General features: G+C 42.6%; 1 protein-coding gene across 2 annotated transcripts in view; it reads left to right on the forward strand.

Moving 5' to 3' along the window:
• LOC147120909 (kinesin-like protein KIF13B) overlaps positions 1 to 19,019 on the forward strand; it is a 210,350-nt gene extending 191,331 nt beyond the window's left edge. For both annotated transcript variants that reach the window (XM_085979428.1, XM_085979421.1), the window contains 4 exons: positions 4,702 to 4,838; positions 6,955 to 7,017; positions 8,075 to 9,284; positions 11,307 to 19,019. In XM_085979428.1, coding sequence (XP_085835554.1) covers positions 4,702 to 4,838; positions 6,955 to 7,017; positions 8,075 to 9,284; positions 11,307 to 11,617 — 1,721 coding nt within the window. In that variant the 3' untranslated portion in view covers positions 11,618 to 19,019. The remainder of the gene's footprint in view (positions 1 to 4,701; positions 4,839 to 6,954; positions 7,018 to 8,074; positions 9,285 to 11,306) is intronic.
• The last annotated feature ends 5,026 nt before the right edge of the window (positions 19,020 to 24,045 follow it).

The raw sequence follows: 24,045 nt of genomic DNA on the forward strand, positions 1-24,045 counted from the left end.
CTTCTGAGGTACTTTACTCCTTTGTCTGTCCTAAAACCTCAGTTTTTAAGATGGGGATTACATAGAATGTACAGCACAGAAACAGGCCATTCGGCCCAACTGGTCCGTGCCAGTGTTTATGTTCCACACGAGCCTCCTTCCAACCCTATCAGCATAACCCTCTCTTCCTTTCTCCCTCATGTGTTTATCTAGCTGCCCTTTAAATGTATCTCTGCTATTCACCTCAACTGTGGTAGTGAGTTCACATTCTAACCACTCTCTGGGTAAAGAAGTTTCTCCTGAATTCTCGATTGGATTTATTAGTGACCATCTTCTATTTATGGCCCCTGGTTTTGGTCTCCACACCACCCCCACCCCCCCACCACCACGAGTGGAAACATCTACCCTTTCAAAGCCTTTCATATTCTTAAAGACCTCGATCAGGTCACCCCTCAGCCTTAATAACTTAACTAGATAAACTAATGAATATAACTATAAATAATCGTTTGAATAAAGACGTTAGCTAATTAAATAAATAGAACAAGGTTAGTCTAAGATCTGGCAGAACAGGTTGTGTGTCTGGACTGCAGCATGTGGGAGTTTGTGGACAGCGAGACTGTCCCGAGTGAACACATCTGCAGTAGATGTAACCGTATCGAATCTCTCTGGCGCACAGTCATTGAACTGGAGTCCGAGTTGGAGACACTCCGACACATAAGGGAGCGGGGGGAGTATCTGGACAGTTTGCTCCAGACTTCGGGCACACCTTGTAGAGAGGTGCAGGTTCAGAATGGGGTTGGTGTGACTGATGGTGTGCAGAGTAAGGGGAATCCAGGTAAGAAAAGGAACGAGGATCCACAGAAACTTGATTCCTCCTTTTGAGCCCAGACCACCTGTTATTTCATCGATCCACTTTAGATCTCCAACCAGAATTTATGTCAATAACTTTGACACTAGATGTAGAAAGTGAATTTCACCAAGGGATGCATGTCGAAAGCTCTTTTAAGTCTTCCTTGTTGTAGAAAGCTTCGTCGAGGAGATTTCACGTCTTCAGCTGGAGAAGATTTGAGCTAAATGGATTGAAAGATACAGAAAGTCTTTGTGAATAATGAACCAATTTTACTTCAGTCTCTGCAATTGGTGTTGAAGCTTCCACTGTATTAGAGCTTTATTATAATCTTAAACGGCCATAACCTCATAAAAATCTATTGTTTTTCAGAAACATGCCCAGCTCCTATCAGCTGCTGCTTCAATCTTTATCTTGTAAAATCTTTACTTCCTGTCACCTAATTTATATTCACAAAAAGACACTGTTCACTTCAAACTGTCACTGTGCACAATGACCAGTGCCTCTGCAGACCCTAAACTCTCCCTATTGATAGATGGTATGCTGTCAATAGGTGGCTAACAAAATAACTTTTGCAGCACAACTTTTCAGTGTTCAACCATTGACTTAAAAAAAAAATTAAACTTTAAGGTGCATTAAGTAGAGCATAACTGAACAAAAGTTAGCAATAAAAGGGCAGAAAACCAAATCAAACTCTTTCTTTCTGTATATAATAGGTAGAAATTATGCAAATTGGGAACCGTGTGCTTTCTGTACTTAATGTGGATTTAGATTTTCTCTCGAGAGCAAACAATCACTTTACTCTCGAAGGTGAAGAAGAGTTTTCAGTGTTGGAAGAGAAGGACTTAAAATCTGGGCTAACCTCACAAAAATACTCACGGCGCGTTTCACACCTTGTGTGTGCATCACATAGAAGATAGGAGCAGGAGTAGGCCATTCGGCCCCTCGAGCCTGCTCCACCATTCAATGAGATCATGGCTGATCATCCAAATTCAGTACCCGGTCCCTGCTTTCTCCCATACCCCTTGATCCCTTTAGCCTTAAGAAATATATCTAACTCCTTCTTGAATATATTTAATGAATTGGCCTCCACCGCCCTCTGTGGTAGAGAATTCCACAGGTTCACCACTCTCTGGGTGAAGAAATTCCTCCTCATCTCTGTCCTAAATGGCTTACCCCTTATCCTTAGACTGTGACCCCTGGTTCTGGACTAGGGGGGCACGGTGGCATAGTGGTTAGCACTGTTGCCTCACAGCGCCAGGGACCCGGGTTCAAATCTGGCCTCGGGCGACTGTCTGTGTGGAGTTTGCACATTCTCCCTGTGTCTGCGTGGGTTTCCTCCGGGTGCTCCGGTTTCCTCCCACAGTCCAAAGATGTGCAGGTTAGGTTGATTTGGCTATGATAAATTGACCCTTCGTGTTAGGGGATTAAATACGGGGGGTTACGGGGATAGGGTGGGATATGTGTCGGTGCAGGCTCGATGGGCCGAAATGGCCTCTATCTGCACTGTTGATTCTGTGATTCCCCCGCCATCGGGAACATCCTTCCTGCACCTAGTCTGTCCAGTCCTGTCAGAATTTTATAAGTTTCAATGAGTGGAAAAAGTCTCACTGGTTTCCAATTGCATCTTTTTGAACAGTAGGCCAGAAGACATGCACCATCTCAACAGTCAGTTCTGTGTTCACTCTTTGATCTGGACTATAATCCTAAGTAGGCACTGCAGGATTCACCATAGGTTGAAAGTGCTGTTGTGCGACTGGGGGAAGAAAGTGCTGACTGCAGTAAAAACACAATCCAAAAATTAATGGACTGAAATTTTAGTAGCCCAGGTGATGCAAATATAAATGCCAACAGCATTAATAATTTTCCCCAGAAAATAAGCAGCATCATACAATAAATATTTTATCTATGATTTTCTATCAGGGCCAACTCTCCTCTCTCTCTCACCCCCTACCTTGCTTTCAGCATTCCTTGTATTCTCGGTAGTTGGATTTAATATATCTCCAGCTCCATATCCTGTCTCTTTCAGTGCAGGTTCCAGTGTTTACAGTCACTGCAGTGCTGCCCAGCTCCAGTAAGGTTTATTAAACTGTTTATTCCCAAACCCGTGACCTCTACCACTTAGAAGGACAAGGGCAGCAGGCGCATGGGAACACCACCACCTGCAACGTCCCCTCCAAATCACACACCGTCCTGACCTAGAAATATATCGCCGTTCCTTCATCGTCGCTGGGTCAAACTCCATCCCTAACAGCACTGTGGGAGCACCTCCACCTCACGGACTGCAGCAGTTCTACACTCACTGGCGGCTCACCACCACCTTCTCGAGGGCAATAAATGCTGGCCTTCCCAGCGCATCCATATCCCATGAATGAATAAAAAAAAAATCGTTTACTCAATGACGAAGAAAGCCACCAACGATGATGGTATGTGCTGAACAGATGACTGTGCTGGCAGCTGTGCAGTCCAACAGCACAACACACTCCCGCTCTTTGCAGCTCTCCCACCAGCAAAATCAAACATTGTGATACAAACTGTTCACTTTTTTTAAACTTGGTTGTGTTATGGCAATGTTATAGTAATAATGTGAAATTGCTACCAGTTTTAAAAAGAACTCCTGTGCTATAACTAATGATTTGTCATTTTCCCCCAATTACACCTACTGTGCTTCTGTGATGGACCTTATGCTGTGGTAAGGAATTCCAAACATTCAGATGCCATTTTTCAGCGTCAATCCAAATTTGCTGCTATTACAGATTCATAGCAAACATGAGCACTTGTAGCATGAATTATTATTGTATAAATAACGGTCCCATCCCTCTTCTACTCTTCCTGTGTGTGTTCTTCTTTCTCACTGAGTCGCTCACTGTGTATTGCATATGTTGTTTTCTTAATGAATGCAAGCTCCCTTGTGCTAAAGATTCAGCAGCAGAAGTCTAGCCAACTCTATAGTGTATGAACTAGAGGGAACGTATCATTGTGCATTAGAAAACTTGCTGTCTTGTTTGGAAGAAGTTAAGCAGTTGCCTGACCCAGTGCACTAATCTGAGAATCGGGAGGACTGCTTAAAACCAAAATGGCTCTTGGGTAGCGCTTCTGCACACTGGAGGTATTCCAGGAAAAGGATAGTGACTGGATGTATGCATTCCTTTGCTGGCGCTGTGTCATATTTGGTATGATCGCTCTGCAGTCTGTTGGGGAATTTGGAGTAACACATGAAATGGTACTTGTATGACAAATTCATAATGCTACTTGTTCCACAGAAATACCTTGAGAGATGGCACAATGCTGTATAGATTCTTTAAAGTGATTAACGTCGCTGAATTAGTTTGGAGTCCCAGTGCGGCCTGAATGTGGGAGAGATTGAAATGCTGGGACAGATTGAAAACGCTCTTGTGAACTTACTGGTTGTTATCTTGAGAGAGAAATGTATAGATCTGGTCAGTACTGTAGCATTGTACTACACTATTCCTGCTATCACAGGCTGCTTGTGACTGAGAATTGGGTACTGCAACACTAAAACATACATCTTTCCTGTTGTATTTGAGACATGTTTTATGCGGGCCTGGACCCAAACAGAAATAAGATGGTGATCCTAGGTCTTGAGCCAATGCTTGTGCAGGGAAGGGTGCAGAGGAAGGAGGTAATGGAAATGGGAGGGATACTGAGGGAAAAGTGAGTGATCAAGTTGTGTTGGACCTCCTGTTGAGGAAGATGCAGCAGTGGTGGTTGTGGAGGAAACGCTGCCTTTTCTCGATCCTTGCTCTCAGGGTTGCAGAGCAACAAGTGGCAGTGAGAAATACCAGGGGAAGAAATATGTGAAATAAAAGAATTCATTACGGATATCTATGTCATCATCTCCCTTCTCTTATCAGACTCGTTCTCAGCGCTAGCAGCTTCTTACTTGAACCCAATGAAGGCCTTTGTACCTCAGATGCCCAAACTCCTCAAATCACTTTTCCCTGCACGGGACGAGGAGAAGAGAAGATCTGCCCCTCTGTCAAATCAGCAGGTGAGGAATCTAACTGTGGAATGACATTTTCTCAATATGAACTAAATATATATGACGGGGGAAGGGAGGGACTACAGACACTGAAAACCCTTTTTGTTCAGTGTTATTTCAGTCTATTTAGATGCGGGGACAATAAGAACTTAAGTCCCTGCGGCTCCCAGGAGCATGGGCAATTTGAGTTGGCTGGTTCAATTGACTACAGTGTTGAAGGAGGCCAGTTGTGACAATGAGCGTGCCCAAGTTGAGGGAAGAGTAATTGGTGCAGGCTTGACGTATGGAAGATTTCATTAATGACTTGGATATGAATGTAAAAGGTATGATCAGTAAGTTCGCGGATGATACAAAAATTGGTAGGGTGGTAAATAGCGAGGAGGGTAGTCTCAGTCTGCAGGACGATATAGATGGGTTGGTCAGATGGGCGGAACAGTGGCAAATGGAATTTAACCAGGAAAAGTGCGAGGTGATGCACTTTGGGGGGACTAACAAGGCAAGGGAATACACAATGAATGGTAAGACCCTAGGCAAGACGGAGGGTCAGAGGGATCTGGGTGTGCAAGTACACAGATCCCTGAAGGCGGCGGAACAGGTGGATAAGGTGGTAAAAAAGGCATATGGGATACTTGCCTTCATTAGCCGAGGCATAGAATATAAGAGCAAGGAGGTTATGATGGAGCTGTATAAAACACTGGTTAGGCCACAGCTGGAATACTGTGTGCAGTTCTGGTCGCCACACTACAGGAAGGATGTGATCGCTTTGGAGAGGGTGCAGAGGAGATTCACCAGGATGTTACCAGGGCTGGAGCGCTTCAGCTATGAAGAGAGACTGGGCAGATTGGGTTTGTTTTCCTTGGAGCAGAGGAGGCTGAGGGGGGACATGATTGAGGGGTACAAAATTATGAGGGGCATAGATAGGATTGATACTAAGGAGCTTTTTCCCTTAGTAGAAGGGTCAATAACTAGGGGGCATAGATTCAAGGTAAAGGGCGGGAGGTTTAGAGGGGATTTGAGAAAGAACTTTTTCACCCAGAGGGTGGTTGGAGTCTGGAACTCACTGCCTGAAAGGGTTGTGGAGGCAGGAACCCTCACAACATTTAAGAAGCATTTGGATGAGCACTTGAAATGCCATAACATACAAGGCTACGGACCAAATGCTGGAATATGGGATTAGATTAGACAGGGCTTGATGGCCGGCGCGGACACGATGGGCCGAAGGGCTTCTATCCGTGCTCTATGACGTGATGAGCTTAATCGTTACGAAGCAGGTGGGGCGTAATTGGCAGAACATTGTGAATTTGGTAGGTGGGAGCTCTCCCAATATTTCACTGAAGCTGGCCAGTGTGGGCTTTACAAAATCCTAAATACTTGATCATGTTTTTACTAGTGTAATAATGTATGCTGTATGTGAAGGAATTGTGGAACTAGAAACTTAAGGAAACCTTTCTAAAGTTGATCGAAAATTAGGCCAATATATATTTCCAATGTTAGTACCTAAGGACTGGCTTTTCAATATGGTGGACAGAATATTCCTGAGATAAGCGAAGGAGGTATCAAGGTACCTGGCAGATTAACATTACTATTTACTCAGTTTATACCACTGTTGGTGTAATGGAATACTCCGTGATACAAAGTTTGCCCTACGCCTGAACATACTTATCATTGCAACATGGCTAGTAGTTGAAATGGGATGGGATCGCTGAAGTGCCTTGTGTTGTGACTGTGTTCAGTGCAAGTCCCACTCCCTCATCTGGCTGGTATCAGTAACTCCTCACAATCTGTTCTAATTATGACAAAATAACGTTTTAAACAATATTTCAATAAGGAGTGTGAAGAAAGAAATGACTTGGATTTATATAGTGCCTTTCACGATGTCAGGACAAGCACTTTAAAGTCATTTAAGTACTTTCTTTGAAGTGAAGTCACTGTTGTGATGTAGGAATGTGAACACAAAATGCTTCGTAGTGAAGCCCTTTTTAAAACAAAACTTGCTCAGGTTACTGCATGCTGCAATAATTTAAACTGAGCCATTGGCAGCCTATGGGGTTTGTTCCAAATTTTGTGTTTGAGCCTTATTTGGTCAGGTAGCACATGGTAACTGATCAATATTTCTTTTCTGTAGTCTGTTCCTCGAATCTTGGTGCAGTCTGCTAGCATTGATGGTGCTGTTGAACAGGACAAAGATGTAAGTGCAATCTCTTAAGCTTGAAAAGGCTCAGTACAGTACTATAATTCGTGTGTGTCTGGCGGCTGTAAGATCTTAGACTGATAACATTTTCTGCACTAAATCATGAAAGATCAGCATTATTTACAATTGTCCCATGTCTCTACCCCATGCACTCAACAACTTACATTTATATAGCGCTCCTGAACAAAATGTCTGGAGTGCTTTACAAGGATGAAAGGTGGACATAGCAGGAAGTTGAAGGGAGAGACATCAGGCACAGTCCAAGAGAGATGTTTTTAGGATACTTTTAAAGGCAGAGAGAGGTAGCGAGGCCAAATGGCTTTGTGAGAGAGCTTTCCAATGATGGAGCAGAGGGACAAGCAGTAATCCTGAGGACTGAGGGTGTCGGCTGGGACGTAGGCCTCGAGAAAGTTACTCAAATACTGTGGTGCAAGACCATGGAGGGATTTGACAGCAAGAACAAGGTTCTTGTGTTTACATTTTTTAATAAGTGGTCACTGCCTTCTCCACCCAGCATATTCTTTATTGAACCTATATATGGACCTTGCTGTGCAGAATTGGCTGCTGATTTTACTGCACAAGAACAGTGACTGTGCTTCAAAAGAAATTTATTGTGAAGCACTTTTGAGATGTCCTGAGAACTTGATAAGTTGCTATATAAATACAAATGTATTTCCTTTTTAAAAAGTTATATTTTTTTAAAATTAATTTTCATAGTATTTGTCTTTCGTGATGTATATGGTATAATGCTTAATAGATCGAGGACAGACTGAGAAAATCTATTTTTTAAAAAGACATCTTTTTTTACCCCTGTTTTGCTCAATTCTCTTTCGCACCTCCTTTGTGGAGTGTCCCCAGAGGTATCTTCCTCCAGCTAGGAGGAGGATGATGAAGAACATATGAGATTTATTCATGATCTCGGCATCGCAGGTGCCTCCTTGTACTTGATCAGTGCAAAGTATAAATGTCTATGGGGGGTAGTGAAGAGAGGGGGTGAAATGCACTAACACCTTTTGCTTTGCCAAAACGTGGTGTTTCTATACATTTTCATCAGGCTCACGAAGAAAAAGAGACAGTAGCTTCTGCTTCAGTGGTGATGACAAAACCCACCCAGCCTGCAGAGACGGGCTCAGAGACTCGAAGTGTGCCTTTGAAGAATGAGCCTGCAGACACACCCAGCCATGAATCCCAAGAAGAGCCTCAGAGTCCTTCGAGCGACGCTTCGAGTGGATATTTCTCCCACAGCGTTTCCATAGCAACCCTCTCCGAAACCGCTACGGCGACAAGTGGCGATGTCGGCGTGCCCCCGCCCAATCGGGCAACTCCAGACAGCGACACGTCGGCCCAGTTACAAAATCAAGTATCGGGCAGCGAGAGTTCGACACAGCTGGGCGCTGAGGTGAAACCAAATTCCTGCTTTGCTGGACTTGCGGCTAGTGGATCGCTGGATGTGCAGCAGCAAATGAATCAAGCGGAAAGTGCTGCTGCACAGAGGCCCAGTGAAGGTGCAAGCCAACCTCAAATGCAAAGCCCAAACAAGGATACTGGGAAGGATTGTGGAAGCTTACAGAATCGATCACTAAACTCTGAGGTAACAGCAGTGTCTGCACATGAAGCAATGGCAGCAGAAGCCGTAGAAAAATCTGCATCAGGTGACACTGAAAACAGCTTCTCTACTTCTGAGACAGCCGAACTGCCATTGGACCAAACAGAGGCCAGTGTTTTGCCCAACCAGATGTTCAGCCTGCATTCCCTCCAAATCGATGAATTGATAGATCTGTCGCCAGTACAGAAGCCAGCCTCGGCATTAACTGTCGCAAAGTCTGAGCCCAAAACCACAGCATCCAACCCCTTCAAAATCCAAAAAGTAAGAACGTCTGAGCTGAAATCTTTCACTGGCATCTTGGGGGACGAAAACACTTGGCAAGACTTTGAAGATAGCCTGGAAGACAAAGCAACGCAATGGTCGACAGAGCAATGGGACACTGGGGCCTCGGGCCTGGCTGTAGGTAGCGCATTGGAGATAGATGACGATTCTGAGAAATCTGTGACTGTAAGTACAAGGGTTGATGATCATGAGTTATCAAGCGAAAAACTTGAAGTTACTTCAGACACTGAGGAAGCTGTTGACACTGTCCCCGAGTGGCTAAAAGAGGGGGAGTATGTCTCAGTCGGTACGAACAAGACTGGTACAGTCAGGTATATAGGACTCACGGGATTTGCTGATGGAATTTGGATTGGAATTGAGCTGGAGGTTCCAGCAGGTAAGAGACCGAGAAAAGTTTCAATTGGTTTTTGGTTTTATTTTTTTTTTTTAAAGCAGTTGCTAAAGGGTTCTAAAATACCTTCACCTTCATTTCAATACTTTCTCTCATTTTAGTTGGTTTCCAAGACCTTGAGTTGATCCTCCCCACAGGAAAGAATTTTGATTATTGTAAAGCACACTCTTGTTTCTAATTTTTCATTTTCCGTACTTGTTCATTCTCTTCCCTGGTTCTGGAAGGTGCTTCTTTATTCAGTATCTGTGTTTTATAAATAATTAAATTTCTCTAAGGTATAAACTGCCAAATGCTGATGTTCGTAGATGATTACTTTTGTTCTGCCAGGTAACAAATAGAGAAATATATTAACATGGTTGCATTGAATGAATGGTCACCTCCCCTCAGTAAATTTATTCTGTAATATCTCATTATTTACTATCATTTTATCTATTATTAGTCAGCTCCAGCTGGTAAGAAACAATCTCACCTCTGGGTCCAAGTCCCATTTCAGGGTTGAGTTCATAAACTACTCCAGTTCCGCACTCGGCAAGTACAGCATTGTGATGAGACATCACAAGCTGTTCAAGTGGATGTGAAAGCTGTAATGGGAAGCTGCAGCACAGGAGGAGACAGTTTGGTTTGCTCGCTCCAAAACTCCCACTACTTTGCTTTCTTGCCATGGCCCTGTATCTCCCTTTACTTCAAATATCTATCCAATTCTCCCTTAAAAGATACAACGGTCTCTGCCTCAGCCACCCTCTGTTCCAAATAATTCCATTGCTCCAACACCCCTCTGCGCGAAGAAATGTGTCCCACCATCTTTTCTCACTCTTGGTGACGATGGGCAGAAGGACTTCTTCATCTCAACTGATCTTGTAGTCTTCTGCTCTTTAGCTTTGGCCCAACCAGGATACAAAATTAAAGAGCTAGGAGAATGACTTGTTTTTCTTTTGAGACTGGGCTGTGAGGAATTGATCCCTTTTCATTTTCAAGTTATTTTCTCCCCTAAATAGAGTTGAGATAAAGATCAAGTCTGTTCCTGTTCCTTCCTACCTTTTCATCCTGTTCTTCCAGAGGACAGGTGAGGGAGTTGACCTGCTTTGGGGCCAGTGCCACTCTCAGCAAGCCATTATAATGTGCGAGAGTGCCTTCCGGAGAAAGGCTCCAAGTTATTCTACTTCCCTGCAGTGATAGTGTGGGGATTAAAGGCACACCTCTGTGCCTTACCACCTGTGTGCCAAACCTTCGTCTTTTGTGAAACTGTCTAAAATTTTAATGGGCGATAGTTAAACATTGCATATCTCACCATGTCACAGGGCTAGGTTCTGGGTGATAAGAAAGCATGTGTGACGTCCTTTAGCACAGGATGAGCCCAGTTCACAGCATTCTAATAAACCTGCTTCTGAAGTGGATAAGCGAGTTGTGTTAGAATTGTAATATTTCCTACCGTAAATTCCCCAAACCCTTTAGCTTCTCTGGATTTATGGGGTACGGTAGCAGAGTGGTTATGTCACTGGACTAGTAATCCAGAGGCCTGGCCTAATGATCCGGAGACCCAAGTTCAAATCCCACCACAGCAGCTGGGGAATTTAAATTCAGTTAATCAAATAAATCTGGAATAAAAAGCTAGTGTCAGTAATGATTGTTGTAAAAACCCATCTGGTTTGTTAATGTCCTTTAGGGAAGGAAATCTGCCGTCTTTACCCGGCCTAGCCTGTGTGTGACTCCAGACCCACAGCCATGTGGCTGAGTGTTATCTGCCCTCTGAAATGGCCCAGCAAGACACTCAGTTGAACCAAACTGCTACAAAGAAGTATCCTCACCTCATGGACTGCACCGGTTCAAGAAGGCGGCTCACCACCACCTTCTTGGGGGCAAAAATGCTGGTCTTGCCAGCAGCGCCCACATCCCGTGAATAAAATTAATTTAAAAAAAGGATTACTTAGATTTGCTCTCCGAATGTTTTTGCAATTTGCATTTAGTTTACAGTTTAAAAAAAAAAAAAATATTTTTATTATGTTTCAGGAAAGAATGACGGCTCAGTTGGTGGAAAGCAGTATTTCCGATGTAACCCAGGCTACGGAGTGTTAGTGAGGCCAAACCGAGTCGCAAAAGCCAGCGGCTCAGCAAAACGCCGCAGCACCGGCCTCCGGATACCTTTAGCCGCGGCTTCGGAGAATCGGAGAAGTGGAAACTTTTCACGGTCTAACCCAAACTTGTCAGCTCTCACTGCACTCGCCAAATCCGAAGGCGGAGCCGGACTCCGATCGGGCGACAGGACTCCGAAAAAGAGCGAGTATAGGAAATCCTGGTCCGCTGAGCAAAAACCTTCGTGAGAAATGAGCCAGTGAATGGTGAGGGTTAGATCTTGCCTGCAAGGCTTCGGAACTGGACATCCAGAGGGAGCTGCTTTAAGCTGGACCTGGTGCCTTTTGCTGAATAACTTCCCCCATCCCGAGGACGCAAATCTGCTGACGTTTACCCTGCTCCTTTACTTCAAATTTATTTTTCCTCTTTTCATCTGTCCTGTTCATTTATCTTCTAATGGTAACCTCTTTATTTTCCTCCTTCAAACTAGACGATGATAATCAAACAGCACCTGAAAATGGCAATCATCAGTTGGGCTTGTGAATTACTGGACATGTATTGTAACAATAGTTTTTATGATTAACACAAGGGCTCTTGTATTGTGAAAGTTTGACTGCTCCCTTCAGTCACCTTGAATTGCCTCCACTTTTCCTTGTTTGGAGTCAAATGTGCCCCTGCAACAAAAGAAACCCTCTATTTGACTGCAGTTGGGGAATCGAACATAGTCATGTGCACCTCTTTAAACCTGAAAAGCATCTGAGGACTCGCATGTTCATTTCCTGGTCCTGAGACATTGTTCACTCAGCATTGTGCTGTTGCAGCACTGAGATTTCATCAGGATGCGGCATGTGGGCGGACTTTGAGCGGGCGGGGGGCGAGGAGCGTTCGTCCCACCCACTCGAAGTCCTTGCTGAGAGGTCCGAGCCACTTTGAGGACCAGGCCCTGTTTCTACCCTGACGGCAAGCTGTAAACCCTGTTGCAGCACTCGCAGGCAGCTCGCCGGTCTAGGGAAGTGGGGGGGTGGTGGGGGAGTCCATCGGCTCCTCCGTGAAGCAGGCATGTGCCTGGGCTGCCCATGTGAAGGCACCGACGAAAAGTGCTGGGAATGGGGAAGTGTGTGTTTTGCTGCAGTTGTCGGGGTGTCACTGCCCCATTCACCCTGGGTGGGAGCCCTCAAATCAGGGCCCAGAAATCTGTTTCCCCACATTTAATAGCAGAAATTTAAGTGCTGTTCCCGTGCAATGCAACATAGTTTAACTGGTCTGTTGGGATCCTGAGCAATATTTTGCAATAATCTGGGGCTGAAATGTGCAGGTTCCGAACCTTTGAGAAAGCTGGGATTTTCAATCACTGGTTAAATCTTGGAATTGTGTCTGACTGTCCCACCAGAGCCAAGCTGTGGCAGCAGACGTGAGACAGCATGGCCAGATCTCAGACGGAAAGCTCTGCCTCACCAGATCATTTCCACTGTTGGCTTAAAGACCATAAAAAAGTGCATTTTTTCGACTGTAGTAATTGTCGGTTTAATTTACATTTAAAGTTTTGTAGAAAAGTGGACGTTAATTCCATGGGGAGCTTTGCACAGAAACAGAACCTCCTTGATTTACCTGGAGTTCTCGACGAGGATAAATATCAAGTGGCCACAATGAGTGAGCAGACATGACTGTTACAAGAGGAATGAGGAAATGGTTTTTACTCTGTGCTATCTGACATTTCTAGAACCCTATTTCTAGGTATCTTAGTGATCAAAATAAAAATAACAAAGCATTGGAAACACACGAGAGGTAAGAAGACACCTGAAAAGATTTGATTAATGGGTCAGGTGTTGGAGCCTTTGTCAGAACTGGAAACTGAAGAGAACTGAACAAAGGGGGAAGAGAGCATATAGATTGAAGTTGAGTCGGGTATTGTACTACTATTAAATATCTAGAAAGGGCCCTGCATTGATTCTCCGCAGCTCTGGCCAGTGGTCTCTCCCTGAAACTATAACTTGTTTCTATTTCAGATGGTGATGGACCTGCTGTGTGTTTCCAACAATTTCTATCTGTATTTTAACATTTCAGCGGTTGCCGTTTTTTCCAGTTGTATCTCGTGATGTTTAGATTTACATCTTGAACTCTGAGCAACCGCTGTAGCGAAGACTTTTAATAAGTCTGACGTTTTATAAGATATCCAGAACCAATCAGTGGCACTAGTGATGCAAGCATATTCCTTTAAGTGCTCTTTAAGTGTGTGTGTTGGGGAAGTCCAGCTTACTGCATCACATTGAGTGCTGGCTGGAGCTATTTCCATTTTATTCTGCCTCCCCCAGCGGCATCTTTATCCTGTTTCATGTAGTCCATTCTTTGATGTCATTGTAGTTGCACTATATTGTTTTTAAACACGTGTGTGTGTGTGTGTGTGTGTGTGTGTGTGTGTGTGTGTGTGTTTAAAAACAATCATTGATATTTGAACTAAAAGAACCAGAATTCAGTGTAAATATTCTTTAACATGGAGCCAGTCATAGGGATGTGTTTCCCAGCCAGACATTTATGGGTGAAAGACAAGTCTGAATCTCTCTCTCTCCCCCACACAGGTAGTGGGTTGACGAGATGTTGCAGAGTTTCCTCACAGCACAGCCCCATGCAGTTCCCTTCAAGGGCTGTGATAGGCAACCTCTGCTCTGGCGACCTGCAATCAGAAATTCTCGGCGTTTGCCACAATCTGAACTCTCCCCTGCTGTCTACCTGACTCTGTTGGAGTTGAGACTTCAGTGCAGGGTATTCCATGAGCTCAACTGCCTGAAAAACCCCTAAGTTGCTGGGCCTCCTTTAAGTTGAGCAGAGGACGAGAATGTCATTGACAGGTGAGGGGTGAATACTGGAGATTTGAGCGTGGAGGAATATTCTGCAATTTTGCTTCATTACTTCTTGGGTATCGGGGAGTATCTATGCACAAGTGTCCCTCAGGAGATTTAAATAGGGTGGGGTCGATTATACACAGTCTGCGGAAGGACCCTACTTGATGGGCTGAATGGCCATTTCCAGTTTCATACTTTTCCTTGTGAATTGTACCTGAATGCTTTTATTTCAGTGTGAAGTCCCATACTTTAGATTGCCTTTCTTTGTGTTTGTGGATTTTATTATTTTACTCTAATGTTATTGACCCTCTCCTTTTGACCAGTGTTGTAATGTCAAATGCACTACTTGACTGAATTGTTGAGCTTGACGAATGAGACTGTTTGAGTTCAAAGGTAAACCTGATTATTTTTCTTGTAGTTTTTATCTTTTTGCGAGGGGCCAGAAAGGTGAAAGGGAGAAGTATGATTTGTGAAAAATGGTTGATTGATTTGTTTATACACCTAATTTCTGTAGGAAACCGTTTGCCAAATTGCCGCCTGTGTGTGGGCTCTGTGTTAGCGCACAATCAGTTGTTCTCCGAGTAGTTGCAGGTAGAACTTTGAGAGCTGGATTCTGTGACCATGTTTCATATTTTTATCTGTGGCCTAATCAGTCCCCCCCCCCCCAGTAATATTAAACTTGTGTAAGCAGTTCATGAACAGAATGGACTGTGTATTTGTGTAGGTTGTGTTTTTTTTTTAATTTTGTATATTAGGTTTTATAACAAAAAAATGCAGTCAGACACCTGTGAAAAGGACAGTTAGCTCGAATACTTGGACCCTGATGGTGAGAGCACAGAAATACTCGGGTACCAACTTGCAACAGATTTCTCGCCTAGTCTAGTGACATGGTTCACAAAGTGCAGGTTATCTCTGTGAATGTACAGTTATAAAAACTGACTACTCCACTCATCTATCTGCCTTGTAACTAGCTCTTTACCTCAGTTAGAAGAAGGGTAGAGGAAAACAGCCATTGTAATATGAATTAGTACAGGTCTATACGAGTATAGAGATCTAAGGGCATATTTTCCAACCAGCCTCTTTCCTGTACGCAATTGTACTAAATTCGTGTGTGCTCTTTTAACGCACGGCCTTAACCTGTTTAGTGTCTATGGTTGAACATCTGCATTTCTTTTTTTAAAGTGTGCACAGAAATTTACTACATTTAAACGTTTGTACCGGAAGAGTGTCAGCTAGAATAATATAACCCTGGTTCTTGGACTGCATCAGTGGAGATTGTATATCGCCCCATATCGTCCTTTAAGGTTATAGGACGATTATATAAAGTTTAGCATCTTCTCCAAGATTGCTGTTTGTGTGCTGCAGGCACCTATAACAACATATGAAGCTTTTGAATAATTTTTTTTAACTGGTTTTGAAATTTTAATCACAAAGTTAGCCATTTTTATAATTTAAGAATGACATCTGAACATATAATTAAATATTAATCAAATGCGCATCCAAACCTAACTCGAGGCATCCATGTTAATATTTTTAAATTTTATATATTTTTTCTCTTGCATATTCAGTCCATTGCTTTCACATGGAATCCAGATTGAAATGTCTGTTGTGTATTAATTGGGAGTGGTAATTACTCTACGTGTATTGGTGTACGGGCAACCAGTTGAGGTTTTAATGTATGAGCAGTCTGTTTTGTGGACATTTTATAGTCAGCAAACGAACTGATGAGCAAGGACTCCCAGCATTGCTCAATGGGGTTTGTTTTAAAAAAGAAATTGAGCTAAATGTTATGTTTTACTTTTTTTTGGTGGGGGGAGGGGGGAGAGCATTAGCAAGTAGTCACTTACAGAATTATCCTGCCTATAATACAGGTCTTATAAGCCTACAATGGCCACATGAAGTCTGCCGTTAGTGCATGGCATATGAGCTGGCATTTTGCTGATGTTTAACTCGAGAGTAACCACTGGACAAAAATAATTTTGTTGTGTATGATGCCCTGAAGATTACTTGTTGGTTATTTAAAAATAAAATTAAAATGAGGTATTATTTAGCCACGTATATTGCTCCAAGTAACGTCCCCAGGAAGTTTGACGTTCAGTTGGTGCAACTGGGGGCATTGGTTGGTAAAATTGATTTGTTTGTTTTGCACGTCTGTAATTGACATTATTAATGAAATTAGATGGGTTTGGATCAGGAGGAAACCCTCTGTGAATACTTCCCACTGGGTATGTTGAAGATATTTTGTGTGCATCAAATAGGCATCCTGGGTTACCCAGGACATTTTTGCCTTAATCTTTCTGAGATATAATGTCACTGAAGAAAATGTCTTTAGGTACAGGGGAGGAGGGAACGAAGAGGATGAACTATGATAACGGGAAGAATGAAATTGTTTTTGTTAATCAAGTTTAGTTGTAGTTGAGTCAAAGCTGCTGAATTGAATAGGATGCATAAAGGGCTCTCTGACTTGTCATGACCAGTGGGTCTGCTACAGATTCAAAATGGTCCCCTTATTTTTTTAAATGGTAATGCAATGATTTGTTTTTTTAAAGTAACTTAGTTAAAGAGTTCCTTTCATAATTAAAAAAAATATATTGTTGCAACAGGCCTGTCAACTTTCTTGGCACTTGTTCACTGCTAATTGAAAAGTGCAGAGCTCAGCATGTCCTCGTGTACTACAGAACTGATACATAGGCAGAGAGCTTCCTCAAAAAACATACCACTGCATTAAAAAAAACGAACACGATCCCAGTGCCGTGTATGTTTACTTAACTTGAGACTGGAGGTTTTTTTTGCAAGTGTTGAAATGTTGGAGTGATGTATGGGTACAGCCAGTAGAACATTTGATAGCAATAGTCCATTTTCCATTTGGAGAACTGACGGCTTTTCATACAACTTGAAGTGAAAGTGATTTTGTTGCCTGATTTATGATGTGTAATTCTACACTACTGTGCAATCTTTCTGAAACAGACTGTAAGGATAGCGGTCGTGGGAAACACTGCCAGTTTCACACTGTTACAGACTCGTCCAGTGAGGCAATATTGCCACTTTTGTGTTGCTGTGAAGTGATTTTTGGTGCACATTAAAAATGAGTAGCTCTGGAGCCAAGTTCCGCACATACATCTAAGCACGCGGGTCCAGAGCTCCTTTGCGGCTGACCTGAGTGGTACTGTTGGTAGTATAACTCAAGTCTACTGACTACACATTTCTCTCCACAAATGCCAGGCAGAGAGCAACAGTTACAGTATAACTATAGCCTTAGTTGCTCTCCACACTTGGCTGACAAATTACTATTTAACAATCATGTTCACACTGGAAGCAGGCTAAGTACAGTTTATATTCATAAAACAAGCATTGACACATTTGAATAGAATATGCAGGAGCAGTGAAGAAGCTGAACAGAAGGCAAGTCACCAGCACCAGCTGCCCTGGTTTAAGTTGCATTTTTGCAAGTGAGTGATTTTCTATGCTCTGCTGCCAGGTTTTGTTCTGTGTTTACATTACACATGAGCATGTGAATAGTTGGTAGTAAAGTATTGGACTGATGTAGCACTTGTAACACACCTGTAAAGTATGGCGTTAAGGCTCCATTATTTTCTTTTAGTTGAGGGAGAATTCAACTTTATAAGAAAAATGTTAGCAGTAATGACTGTGCTGAGTCTCTGTGTCCTTATATTAAACCTGCAGTGTTGATGGTGTCTTTTTGGGTTCAATTAATGTTCCAAACATTGAAAAATGTTTGGGACAATGCGACAATAGGCTTTAGCTATCTCTTAACATTCACTACGGCACATCTTTAACACAATTACTGTTACCAGCTCACAATCTAGCAAAGAACCCAGAATATTATTTCAAGGCCAGTAGGACAAGAGGGTGTAAATTTTAATCCGTAAGAAGTAAATTCCAAACCTATTAGAAAAAAAAAATGTTACTCAGTAAAGGGTGATCAGCATTTGGAATAACTTACAGGATAAGGTAGTGGGAGTGAAAAGACAGGAGTTCAAAATACAGTTGGTTCAAGGCTGGATGATTTGGAGTACGAAAGGGAAAAGGTTTCTAATGTTCTTAAATGGCGTCCGCGCAGTAGCGCACACCTGTGTACAGGTTGTAGCAAGCAGCAGGAGTCGTGAACGAGTTCATGCGTTTTTATTTTGAACTGGCACTACGTATGATTTTAGAGTATTGGGTCCAAACATTGCATCATTTTTTAATATAAATTCTATTTTATAAAATATGGGAGCTATGATGTATATAAACAAACAGGGTATGTTACTCTACAATGTTACATGTACTCGTGGCAGCCTGCGTGCATCAGGATCGATTTAAAATACAATCATTTATTTATAATGTTCGCAGCTCCGTGGAGCAGAAATGTACCATATTAGTTTCGGAATAATCTTATAATAAACGTGATCATTTAAAAACAAAAATGAAATTCTAACTACTGATACTGAAGGCATTTTATGTATGAATAAAACGGACCTTACAGTTCCTAACTAAGGCTCAACATTTGTGTGGAGCCTCGCCAAGGTTTTAACTTAACACTAATTGCTGGTTGCAGTCTGGTGGGAAGTATTCGCAGAGTTCTGTAGCTGGTTGGTAATCTGTATATCTGCCGGGTTTGTATATAAAAAGCACAATTTGAAAAATTTGAATGTATGTAATAATTTTGAATATGTATTTAAGGGCTCAATGAAATCCAAAGGCGCTTTGTCATCTTGCTGTCTGTCAGATATTCTGTATAATAACACTGCTCGTTACTTCTGGCTGAAAAATAAAGAGCAATAAAAAAAAATACAAATTAATGTACAAACTGGTATTGGCATTTATCCCTTGGTTTCTATCAGTTGCTGGCTTTGTATTGATTAATTATAGGATGCTGATACGACTAGGAGCTAACTGAAAAGGGGCCATGGAGATGTTCAGGTGTTAAACTGTAGCCAGGGTCAATCCAGAGCACTGATTCAAGATAAATTTTAAGCAAAATACTGCGGACGCTGGAAATCTGAAATACAAACAGGAAAAGCTGGAAACCCTCAGCGGGTCAGGCAGCATCTGTGGAAAGAGAAACAGAATTAACGTTTCAGGCCGTTCTGATGCACGATCAATGACCTGAAATACCAGCTCTGTTTCTTGCTGCCTGACCTGCTGAATATTTCCAAAATTTGTTTTTATTCAAGACAAATCTTGACTGGTTCAACTGTAATGATCTTCGCTTGCCAGTGGAACCAAAATCAGGGTTTCAGAGTCAGCTAATTAGTGGGAGCGGAGTAGTTTTGCCAAAAGAAGCAATTGTGGGATACAATAGTCTTTTTAAAAAAAATTAACTTTAGGACCATTTGTAGTAACTGCAGTGGTTTTATGTAGTCTTTTCCCATTCTTGTGTTTTTATCATTCTCTCTGGTTCTGATCGAACCACTGTGCATTTCCTGTTTCCCTTCAATTAATGTGGAGGGTGTTTGTGACCAGCAGCGAAACTACGTCATGAGGGACAACCAAAAAGAAAAATTGAAATCCCATTTTAAAAATCAGACACCGAATGCAGAGCAATTTAAATAATAGTTTATTTTTTCCTACTTAGTACAATACAGAGATTTAACACAAATTTTAAAAAATAATAATTTGTTAAAACAAACTGTACAAAGAGCATCGTAACATTTTTTACTTTTTTGCGGAACAGTCTACTGTCCAAAAAAGGCACTAATCCAGAATAGGAAAAAAGATACAGGACTCAAATGAAAATACACTTTCTGCTGCTCAGTATATAATATTTATTTAAAAAAAAAAATCTCTAAGGCTTTTTAAGGTTATCCTGTTCACCTTCCAGTTTGGAAATCAATTGGCTATTTCAATGCAGACCTGCCACATTTCCTGCATCTTCCCCTCCACCCCCCTCCCAATTCAAACCAGGCATGAGGGTTTTGTTTTTAACGACTGATATTGTGCATCTCTTCACCTATCCAGGCTGTGGAAAAGCAGAAATTATAGAACAAGACAAACTACATCAGAGTACAAATTAGTAATGAATAGCTGCACATGATCCCTCCTGTTCTGAGTCATTTACGAATGTGCGGTGGGGCAATTTTAAATTAGCATTTACACTTTTTTTTCATAAATTACATGGACGCTGCTTTCAGATAAATGGATCTTTTTCGGGTTGGCAGGCTGTAACTAGTGGGGTGCTGCAAGGATCAGTGCTGGGGCCTCAGCTATTTACAATCTATATTAATGACCTAGATGAAGGGACCGAGTAATGTATCCAAGTTTGCTGATGCAAAGCTAGGTGGGACAGTAAGCTATGAAGAGAACACAAGAGTCTGCAAAGGGATATAGATAGACTAAGTGAGTGGGCAGTAAGGTGGCAGATGGAGTATAATGTAGGGAAATTACATTATTCACTTTGGTAGGAAGAATAGAAAAACTTTTTTAAATGGTGAGAAACTTTCAAATGTTGGTGGTCAGAGAAATTTGGGTGTCCTCGTGCAAGAAACACAGAAAGCTAGCATGCAGGTACAGCAAGCAATAAGGAAGGCAAATGGCATGTTGGCCTTTATTGCAAGGGGGTTGGAGTATAAGAGTAAGGAAGTCTTGCTACAATTGTACAGGGCCTTGGTGAGACCACACCTGGAGTACTGTGCACAGTTTTGGTCTCCTTATCTAAGGAAGGATAGACTTGCCTTGGAGGCGGTGCAACAAAGGTTCACTAGATTGATTCCTGGGATGAGAGATTGTGTAGAATGGGCCTAGACTCTCTGGAGTTTAGAAGAATGAGAGGTGATCGCATTGAAACATACAAGATTCTGAAGGCAATTGACAGGGTAGATGATGAGAGTTTGTTCCCCCTGGCTGGAGTGTCTCAAACTAGGGAGCATAGTCTCAGGATAAGGGGTCGGCTATTTAAGACTGAGATAAGGTGGAATTTCTTCACTGAGGGTTGTGAATCTTTGGAATTCCCTACCCCAGAGGGCTGTGAATCTTTGGAATTCCCTACCCCAGAGGGCTGTGAATACTGAGTCTTTGAGTATAGTCAAGACTGAGAAAGACTTTTGGACTCCAGTGGAATCAAGGGATATGGAGATCGGGTGGGAAAGTGGAGTTGAGGCCGATGATCAGCCATGATCTGACTGAATGGCGGAGCGGGCGCGCGGGGCCTATGGCCTACACGTGCTCTTATTTCTTATGTTCTTTCTGGGTATTTTGACTTTATTTTATTTTTTTTAATCTATGAAACCTTGCGGAAATTTATCTGAAGCACCGAGGTGATTTTGTTCAAAACATTCTGTGCAGTGCTGAACCCGCCAACATGTGAAACTGAACATAACCACTGTGGTTCCCATTTCCAGAGTTCACCAGTACGGTTCAGTGGGCAGCAGCAGAGGGATGTATGTGGCATTTCTGCCAGTAGAGAAACCCATTATCAGAAATTACACTTCAAAAGTAGAACCGCAATGGCCTGTGATTGGGCAGCTCTATTTAGACATTTTTTTTTTAAAGAAAAAAATCTTACTGACATCGCCCACTAACCTCATTGCTTAAAAAGTTGAGAAATAGGCCACAGCAGTAGTGAAAAATGTGTCTGGAACAATGACCCAGACAGAAAGAGAGAGATCCAAGGAGTGTGAATCTGTGCTCGTCCACCATCACACACTTGAGTGGTTGGTTCTGGCACGAAGGGGATGTGTGGGTGATCATAAGGAAAGCTGCCTCTCCTGGTTTCGTTACCCTGAGTACAAGAAGCAGGTTTCCGGGAGATGATGAAGCTGCCAGAACAATGTATTTTGTAAAAAAAAAAATGAAGAACTAAGGTGTACTGAAATTTATGATGATCTTAAAACAAAAGCAAGATGATTTAAAAAAAAAAAACAAATTCCATCCACTTGACCACAACATTGAGGTAGGGCCAGAAACAAACATCTCTACATTCAGTCCAGCCATCACTATCCCTTTTTCAACAAAAAAAAAATCTCTAAATTGATTACAAGAAGTGAGCAGAGGGGTTAAGGCAGAAACCATTGCACATTTTAAGGGAAAATTGGATAATTAGTTGAAGCAAAGATACAGGGCTATGGGTTGAGCGCATGGCAGTGGGATTAGTTTTGGATTGCTCGAGCAAGGAGCTGGCCCATAGAAACATAGAAGATAGGAGCAGGAGTAGGCCATTCGGCCCTTCGAGCCTGCTGCGCCATTCAACGAGATCATGGCTGATCATCCAAACCCTAGCACCCGGTCCCTACACCGACAGCCATCCCACCCAAGCCCTATCCCTGTAACCCCACGTATTTAATCCCCCCTAACACTAAGGGCCAATTTTTATCATGGCCAATCAACCTAACCCGCACATCTTTGGACTGTGGGAGGAAACCCACGCAAACACGGGGAGAATGTGCAAACTCCACACACAGTCACCCAAGGCCGGATTTGAACCCGAGTCCCTGGCGCTGTGAGGCAACAGTGCTAACCACTCTGCCACCGTGCTGACATATGATAACCTCCTCCTATGCTGTCTCTCACCCCCAATCTGACAAGTTTTATTTTAAATAGAACTCATCCCATCCAATTTCTCCTGATTGCTATCAGTTAAAAGGGGAATGTTAGTGTGCGTAGCTTTATACCCCTGCATCAGTTTTTCAAACTGAATTTACCCTCATTAGACTGCTGTTTCAGGGCTGGTTGGAAGAGCCCAGACATCTCATTCTGACCCATGAGTTTCTAGGTGGACTGGTTCTGAAAATACGTGGGCAGGAGTTCCTCGTCCACCATCCTGACGAGCTGAGCAGCTCAAATTATGAATACAAATGGTGCTGTTCTGAGGTGGGAAGTGAAAGTACTCTGTGCGGGTATCTCATTCATAATCTGTCCGCATGCAACACTCGCTGGCTTTATTCGCAGTTCTTTGTCCTGGGCTGCTCTTTTTAAAAGGGGTTCTGATGTTGAGATTTAATTTATGAAAACCTGTTTCTCGTCACCAGTCAAATTGCAGAGTGTGGCTCTAAAGTTAACGTGTCTCACAGCCCTGGCCACCAGCTCACTGCCCAGTGTCTCCCATCCAAAATGAACAAAGTGACTGATAACTGTAATTGTGAAAATACCCTGATGTGTGCAAAACATTTGAGGCCTGTATTAGGAGAGGAGGTGGAATTGTATTATAGACATACAGACAGCTGCTAAAATAGCAAATACAACATGTATAACACAGGGAAGGATTATACCACCCTGAATCCTTCCTTCACTTAATCTACAGAATATTCCCTTTCTGCTTAGCAGAAAAATACATCAACTTATTACAAGACAAATAAAACCATGAAAGAGCAGTGTCTCTATTCCAAGTACATTAGTTTATAGGTTTGGCAGAGTTAGCTCAAAGGGTGTATGGGAAAGTAAACGGTTATCTTGATAGCTGCCAATCGACTGATAAGCCAGCGAGACTGTAATAAGTACAAAATTAAGGTGAATCCACTATCTTAAATGTTTATTTCTCCTGTCCCTGGGAGTGATGCTCCAAACCAACGTAACCACTACGTTACATAATAGCTATTCTATTGATAATGGAACGTCGGTTGTTGGGACGATAACAAATCCCTTGTTGCGAGATCGCTACTTTCGTTGCCTCCCAGCTTTTTCATGCAAACTCTGGTACTCGACTGGCAGATCACACTGCATGCGTTAAATGTCATAATTTGTAGGATTTGTTGCACGTGCTCGACCCACTTGCCCGACTGAACTAAGAGAGGGGCAGCGTTGGCAATCGGCTGGCCACAGATCAGAAAACGGACGCTCCTTGATCCAGCAGTCTAGTCCATCAACTACATCATGATCATTGAAAAATACCAGCTTCTGTT

The sequence above is a fragment of the Somniosus microcephalus genome, chromosome 3 (assembly GCF_052327205.1).
Source record: "Somniosus microcephalus isolate GS21.2 chromosome 3, FLI_Smic_1.0, whole genome shotgun sequence".
Lineage (NCBI taxonomy): Eukaryota > Metazoa > Chordata > Chondrichthyes > Squaliformes > Somniosidae > Somniosus > Somniosus microcephalus.